Raw genomic sequence first — 7,723 nt, 5'->3', positions numbered from 1 at the left:
CCATCTTATCTTATTTTGCCCAGTGCTCATCCTATCAGACGAGCGGGCGGTAGCGCAGCGGGTTAAGCATACGTGGCGCGAAGTACAAGGACCTGGTATAAGGACCAGGGTTCGAGCCCCCCACTCCCCACCTGCAGGGGAGTCGCTTCACAGGCGGTGAAGCAGGTCTGCAGGTGTCTATCTTTCTCTCCTCCTATCTTCCCCTCCTCTCTCCATTTTCCTCTGTCCTATCCAACAACGACATCAATAACAATAATAATAATAATAACCAGGGAGTTGGGCGGTAGCGCCGCGCAGGTTAAGCGCACTTGGAGCGAAGCGCAAGGATGGGTGTAAGGATCTCATTTGGGGCCCCTGGCTCCCCACTTGCAGGAGAGCCACTTCACAAGCGGTGAAGCAGGTCTGCAGGTGTCTCTCTTTCTCTCCCCCTCTCTGTCTTCTCCTCCTCTCTCCATTTCTCTCTGTCCCATCTAACAACGACATCAATAACAACAACAATAATAACTACAACAATAATACAACAAGGGCAACAAAAGGGAAAATAAATATTTTTTAAAAGATATATATATATTTGCCTCCAGGGTTACCGCTGGGGCTTGGTGCCTGCACTATGAATCCACTGCTCCTGGAGCTCATTTTTCCGTTGCCCTGGTTGTTGTTGTTATTTTTATTATTGCTATTGTTGTTGTTGGATAGGACAGAGAGAAATTGAGAGAGGAGGGGAAGACAGGGGGAGAAAAAGATAGACACCTGCAGACCTGCATCACCGCCCATTAAGCGACCCTCCTGCAGGTGGGGAGCCAGGGGCTTGAACTGGGATCCTTCCTCCAGTCCTTGCGCTTTACGCCATGTGTGCTTAACCAGCTACGATACTGACCTGGCTTCAATTTTTAGAAATATTTATGTGTTTAATAATGTTATAGAGAAGAGAGAGAGCAAGAGTAAGAAGAAAAAGAAAATGAAAGAGAAGGAAGAGGAAAGAGGAGGAGAAAGAGACAAGACCAGAACTCTGTACATATGATGTCAGGATTCAAACTTGGGAACTCATGCTTGTAAGTTCAGCAGTTTATTCATCACATCACTTCCAAGGCCATCAGGAATCAATTTTTTAAGAATCATTTGTTAATGATATACAGAGGATGCCAGAGCACCACTCTGGCTTATGGGATGTTGGGGTTTGAACATGGGATCTCATCCTTGTAAGTCTAGTATTCTAGACACTGTGCCACCTCCCAAGACACAAAAATCAAATTTCTTTTGTTTATTTCCTTTATAGTGTTAGGACCTAATACATGGGAAATTCCACTGCTCCCAGGCCAGAATAAAAAAATTTTTTTCTTTGTATTTCAGAGAAAGAGGGAGAGACACAGGGTGCCAGGTGCAGGGCTCAAACCTGAGATCTAGTGCGTGGTAGGTAATGTACTGCTCCACAGTGAAAGTTAGCTCAAACTTCATAATAATCATGAGGGGAGGGGGCTGGGGAGATCGCACAGCAGTTATGCAAAAGACTTTCATGCCTGAGGCTCTGAGGTTCCAGGTTCAACCCCTTTATCACCATTAGTCAGAGCTGAGCTGTGCTCTGGCAAAAAGGGGAAAAAAAGTCATCTTTTTGGTAACCCAATCACCAGTCCCATTGTTCCAGATACCCACCACCAGTAAGCCTAGTGCTTTTCCTATGCCTGGACACCTTTATGCGAAGCAATGCAGATAGTTCTTGAAGTAGTGCAGGGCCAACTTGAACTGGATCTGGGACTTGGTATTGGTTCGGTAAGTGCTGTAGGCCTTCTCCAGGGAGGTCAGTTCTGAGTCTGCCATTGCTGAATGACTCTGGTGACCTATAACCACTTCCGGGCATGACCCCACCAACAAGCTCCCGAGTCCATCAACGAAGAACTCTGCAGAGAGGGAGAACATAGCAAGAAAACTTGAGTTTGAGCCAGAGACTCAGTCATAGTTCAGGTGTGGGGGAAACTGGAGAGGAAGGGACACCCCTGGGGAAGCTGAGCCCAGGCGAAGCCATTTCTTTAGACTGATGAGTTGAAAGGGAATCAATCAATAAAATCTCTTATTATTTATCTTCTTAAAGTTTTTATTATTTATTTATTTTATTATTATTATTTAACCAGTGCTCTGGTTAAATAAGCTCTGGCTTATGGTGATGCAGGGAACTGAACCCAGGACTTGGGAGCCTCAGGCATGAAAGTCTCTTTGCATAATCATTATGCTATTTACCCTCCGCCCTAAAACTCATTTCTGAAACAGTGGCATAGGGTGGGGTGAGGAAGGAGACACAGATTTCCAGCGGGACAGAACTGTGGATTCCAGGGCTGACAGAATAAGAAGGGAAAGAGAGGCCCGGGAGGTGGTACAGAGGGTAAAATGCTCAACTTGGAAGAATGAAGTTCTGAGTTCCATTCCCAGCATCCCATGTACTAGAGTGATGTTTTGGTTCTTTCTCTGCTTGTCTTGTGTTGATAAAAGTAAATAAATAAATAAATGGAGAAGAATGGGAAGAAGACAGGGAGAAGGAACAAGAGGAAGAGAAGGAGTAAGAAAGAGAGAAAGAAGAGGAAGAGAAAGGAGAAGGGTGAGGGAGGTGGATGGAGAGGAGAAGGAGGAGGCAGAGAAGGAAGAAGAGGGAACTTGAAGTTAACTAGTTGTGGTTAAATAGAAAAGGATTTCTGGGAGAGTGAGAATAGGAAGCAGCAATGGGGGCGAGCAGGGTGGGCAGTGGTACAAGAACCCAGCTTCAATTCCCTGCTCCCCATCTGCAGGAGGGAAGCAGGTCTGCAGGAATCTTTCTCCCTGTCTCCCTCCTCTTCCCTTTCAGTTTCTCTCTCTGTCCTAATAAAAACAAAAAAAGAAAATATGGCAGCCAGAATGGTGGATTCGCAGTGCTGGTAGCAAACCTAAGCAATAACCCTGGTGGCGATAAAAAAATTGAAAAAAGTAAATAGATGGGGAGAAATAGCATAATAATTATGCAAACAGACTCTCATGCCTGAGGCTCCCAGGTCCCAGGTTCAATTCCCTGTAAGCCAGAGATGAACAATGCACTGGTTAATAAAATAATAATAACAAAAGAATAGAATAGAATAGAATAGAATAGAATAGAATAGAATAGAATAGAATAGAATAGAATAGAATAGAATAGAATAGAATAGAATAGAATCGAGTAGGGTAGGGTAGGGTAGGGTAGGGTAGGGTAGGGTAGGGTAGGGTAGGGTAGGGTAGGATAGGGAAGGGAGTCGGGCGGTAGCAGTGGGTTAAGCGCATGTGGCACAAAGCACAAGGATCGGTGTAAGGATCACGGTTCGAGCCCCTGGCTCCCCACCTGCAGGGGAGTCACATCGCATGCGGTGAAGCAGGTCTGCAGGTGTCTATCTTTCTCTCCCCCTCTCTGTCTTCCCCTCCTCTCTCCATTTCTCTCTGTCCTATCCAACAATGATGATGACATCAATAACAACAACAATAATAACTACAATAACAATAAAAACAAGGGCACCAAAAAGCGAATAAATAGATATTACAAAAAAAATTTTTTAAATAGAATAGAGGGAGTCGGACGGTAGCGCAGCGGGTTAAGTGTACGTGGTGCAAAGCGCCAGGCTGCATAAGGATCCGGGTTCGAGCCCCTGGCTCCCCACCTACAGGGGAGTCACTTCACAAACGGTGAAGCAGGTCTGCAGGTGTCTGTCTTTCTCTCCTCCTCTGTCTTCCCCTCCTCTCTCCATTTCTCTCTGTCTTATCCAACAACGACAACATCAATAACAACAATAATAACTACAACAATAAAACAAGGGCAACAAAAGGGAATAAATAAATATTAAGAAAAATTATTTTTAAAATATTTTTAAAAATTAGAATAGAATAGAATAGAATAGAATAGAATAGAATAGAATAGAATAGAATAGAATAGAATAGAATAGAATAGAATAGAATAGAATAGAATACTGGGTGGGAATAGACGTGGGGAAAGGCTGGGTATGGGTTTCCTAAGTAGAGGGGAACAGCTTTTGGAAGACAAGAAGTCAAAGAGAGAGGGCAGAGGGAAATGAGAGAGCCCATGAACTCTCCAGCCAAGGGTGATAGAGGAGGATGCCTTTATCACTAGGTAAGCGATGGTGGTCAGTGATGGACAGCCCTGAAAGGAACAAACCTCCATGGCCTTCTCACAGTCCAGCTCCCTCCCTCCACCCTCCAGCCCCCACACCTGTGTGAGCCACTCTTTGCAGGCGGGGATCAAAGCCAACCCTTTGGAGGCGCTCTGTGTGAGCCAGGAAGAAGTTTGCGATGCCACTGGTCACCACGCAGCTAGGGAAGCCATCCAGGGGCCCAAAGGATCCTCGCTTCCGGTGAAGACAGTTCCCGTTCTTGCCATGCTCCAGCAAAAGCTTAAACTGGAACACACTTCCAAGCACATGTCCACCAACCTAGCCAGTGGGCAAAAGACAGTTCAGAGAGCAGAGACTCAGCGTGCAGGGACTCAACCTGCAGAGACTCGGTCAGGAAACCTGACCAGACCCAAACTCAGTTGTAACATGAGTCATCCTTCACCCTATGACCCTTCAGTTACTCTTCTTTTGTGGCTGTGGCTCCAGCTTTTGGCATACTGTTGCTGGATCCTTTCAAGCACCTCTACATCTATGCTTACCCCAGACATCTGGATGGGAGCTAAAAGTACTTACTCCAAGCTCCCCAGGCTGACTAATGTCTCTGCTCTACAGTAAGCTCACCCATTCATTTCATTTTTTTTTCCACTACTCCCATCACCAAAGGTCTGTGTCCCCATCCTCACCCCCATAGATGACCACTATAGTTCTCCCACAGTCTCAAAAATAGGTTGATATTTTTTCACATTTGAATATTTAATTGTCTATATTCTACATATAAATGAAACCATTCTGTAGTTGTCTTTCACCTCCTTACTTGCTTCACTGAGCATTATCTTCTTAAATTCCATCCCCTTTATCCCAAAGGACATAATATCATCCCTTTTTATTGCTGCATAATATTCTTTTTTTAATAATTTATTTCTTTATTGGGGAATTAATGCTTTACATTCAACAGTAAATACAATAGATTGTACATGCATAACATTCCCCAGATTCCCATTTAACAATACAACCCCCACTATGTCATTCATCATCTTTCATGGACCTGTATTCTCCCCACCCACCCACCCACCCCAGAGTCTTTTACTTTGGTGTAATACTCCAATTCCATTCCAGGTTCGACTTGTGTTTTCTTTTTCTAATCTTGTTTTTCAACTTCGGCCTGAGAGTGAGATTATCCCATATTCATCCTTCTCTTTCTGACTTATTTCACTCAACATGATTTTTTCAAGGTCCATCCAAGATCGGCTGAAAACGGTGAAGTCACCATTTTTTACAGCTGAGTAGTATTCCATTGTGTATATATACCACAACTTGCTCAGCCACTCATCTGTTGTTGGACACCTGGGTTGCTTCCAGGTTTTGGCTATTACAAATTGTGCTGCCAAGAACATATGTGTTCACAGATCTTTTTGGATGGATGTGTTGGGTTCCTTAGGATATATCCCCAGGAGGGGAATTGCAGGGTCATAGGGTAGGTCCATTTCTAGCCTTCTGAGAGTTCTCCAGACTGTTCTCCACAGAGGTTGGACCAATTTACATTCCCACCAGCAGTGCAGGAGGGTTCCTTTGACCCCACACCCTCTCCAGCATTTGCTGCTGTTACCTTTTCTGATGTATGACATTCTCACAGGAGTGAAGTGATATCTCATTGTTGTCTTGATTTGCATTTCTCTGACAATCAGAGACTTGGAGCATTTTTTCATGTATTTCTCGGCCTTTTGGATCTCTTCTGTGGTGAATATTCTGTCCAAGTCCTTCCCCCATTTTTGGATGGGGTTATTTGTTGTCTTGTTGTTGAGTTTGGCAAGCTCTTTATATATGTTGGTTATTAAACTCTTATCTGATGCATGGCATGTAAAGATCTTCTCCCATTCTGTGGGGGGTCTCTTGGTTTGGGTAGTGGTTTCTTTTGCTGTGAAGAAGCTTTTTAATTTGATGTAGTCCCATAGGTTTATACTTGCCTTAGCTGCATAATATTCTGTTGGGTATATGACCCATAACTTTCTTATCCAGCCATCAGTTGAAGGGCATTTTTGGTTATTTCCAGGTTTTTGCTATTGTGAATAAAGCTGCGATAAATATGGACATGCATATATCCCTTCAAATCAGTGTTATTCTATCTTTTGGGTATATGCCTAGTTTTATGTATTGCTGGATATATGTGTATATGCATTGTTGGATCATATGGCATTTCCATTTTTATTTGTTCAAGGATTCTCCATACTGTCCTCCATAATGGTTGTACCAGTTTATATCCCCACCCACAATGTAGTTGAGTTCCTCTCTGTCCTCATCCTCTCCAATATTTACTTTCTCTTGTTTTGTTCATGGAGCCTATTCTCACAGGTGTGAGGTGGAATCTTGATGTGGTTTTAATCTGCATTTCTCTGATGAGTGAATTAGAAAATTTCTGCATATATCTGTGGGCCATATGTATCTCTTCTTTAGAGAACCATCTATTTATATTTTCTGCCCACTTTTTCTTAAAGTATTTTATTTTAGTTTTGAGAGAGTTAGACACATATGCAGAAAAAGACACAGAGAAAAACACCAGAGCACTGCTCAGCTGTGGTTTATGGTGGTCGGAGGATTGAACATGGGACCTCGGAGCTTCAGGCATGAGAGTTTCTTTGCATAACCATTATGCAATCTACCCCCACCCATTCTGCCCACTTTTTAATTGGGTTGTTCTTTTTCTTTTTGTTAAGCTGTAGGAGTTCTTCAAAGATGTTTGATATTAGCCACTTGTTTGACGTGTAGTGTGCAAATATCTTCTCCCATTTGCTGGGTTTCCTGTTTATCCTTATGCAATTTAATTTTGCTGTGTAAAAGCTTTTAATTTGATACAGTCCCATTTATTCATTTTGTTGTTTTTTTTTCCTTGCCCATGGGGTGGAGTCACCAAATGCTTTTTAAAAAATATTATTGGATAGAAACAGAGAGAAACTGAGAGGGGTGGGAGAGAAATGGAGACAGAGAGGAACCTGCAACTCTGCTTCACCACTTGTGAAGCTTTTCCCCTGCAATTGGGGACGAGGGGTTTGAACCCAGGTTCTGCACACTATAATGTGATTGCTTAACCAGGTGCACCACCGCTTGGCCCCACCAATATGTCTTTAATGTTAAGGTCCTGAAATGATTCACCAATGTGTTCTTTTTAAAAAAAAATTTGTTTATTTATTCCCATTTGTTGCCCTTGTTTTATTGTTGTAGTTATTATTGTTGTTGTTATTGATGTTGTTGTTGGATAGGACAGAGAGAAACGGAGAGAGGAGGGGACAACAGAAGGGAAGAGAAAGACAGACACCTGCAGATCTGTTTCACCACCTGTGAAGCGACTCCCCTACAGGTGGGGAGCTGGGGGCTCGAACCAGGATCCCTACGCCGGTCCTTTCGCTTTGCACCACGTGAGCTTAACCTGCTGCGCTACCGCCTGACCCCCTCTTTTTAAAAATTATTATCTTTATTTATTTATTGGATAGATGGCCAGAAATTGAGAGGCGAAGGAGAGACAGAGAGAGACAGAGAAACACCTGCAACACTGCTTCACCACTTGCAAAGCTTTCCCCTAGCAGGTGGGGACCAGGAGCTTGAACCTGGGTCCT

At 43.5% G+C, this 7,723-nt stretch overlaps 1 protein-coding gene across 1 annotated transcript in view; it reads right to left on the bottom strand.

Moving 5' to 3' along the window:
* Positions 1 to 1,050: 1,050 nt before the first annotated feature.
* B4GALNT2 (beta-1,4-N-acetyl-galactosaminyltransferase 2) overlaps positions 1,051 to 7,723 on the bottom strand; it is a 16,511-nt gene continuing 9,838 nt past the window's right edge. The window contains exons 2-3 of the mRNA XM_060202479.1: positions 4,214 to 4,433; positions 1,051 to 1,895 (exon numbers count right to left, since the gene is read on the bottom strand). Of these exons, the coding sequence (XP_060058462.1) occupies positions 1,690 to 1,895; positions 4,214 to 4,433 (426 nt within the window). The 3' untranslated portion in view covers positions 1,051 to 1,689. The remainder of the gene's footprint in view (positions 1,896 to 4,213; positions 4,434 to 7,723) is intronic.

This window comes from Erinaceus europaeus, chromosome 12, assembly GCF_950295315.1.
Source record: "Erinaceus europaeus chromosome 12, mEriEur2.1, whole genome shotgun sequence".
Lineage (NCBI taxonomy): Eukaryota > Metazoa > Chordata > Mammalia > Eulipotyphla > Erinaceidae > Erinaceus > Erinaceus europaeus.
The sequence above is the reverse complement of the archived record's forward strand: the minus strand, read 5'-3'. Positions and strand labels throughout refer to the sequence as shown.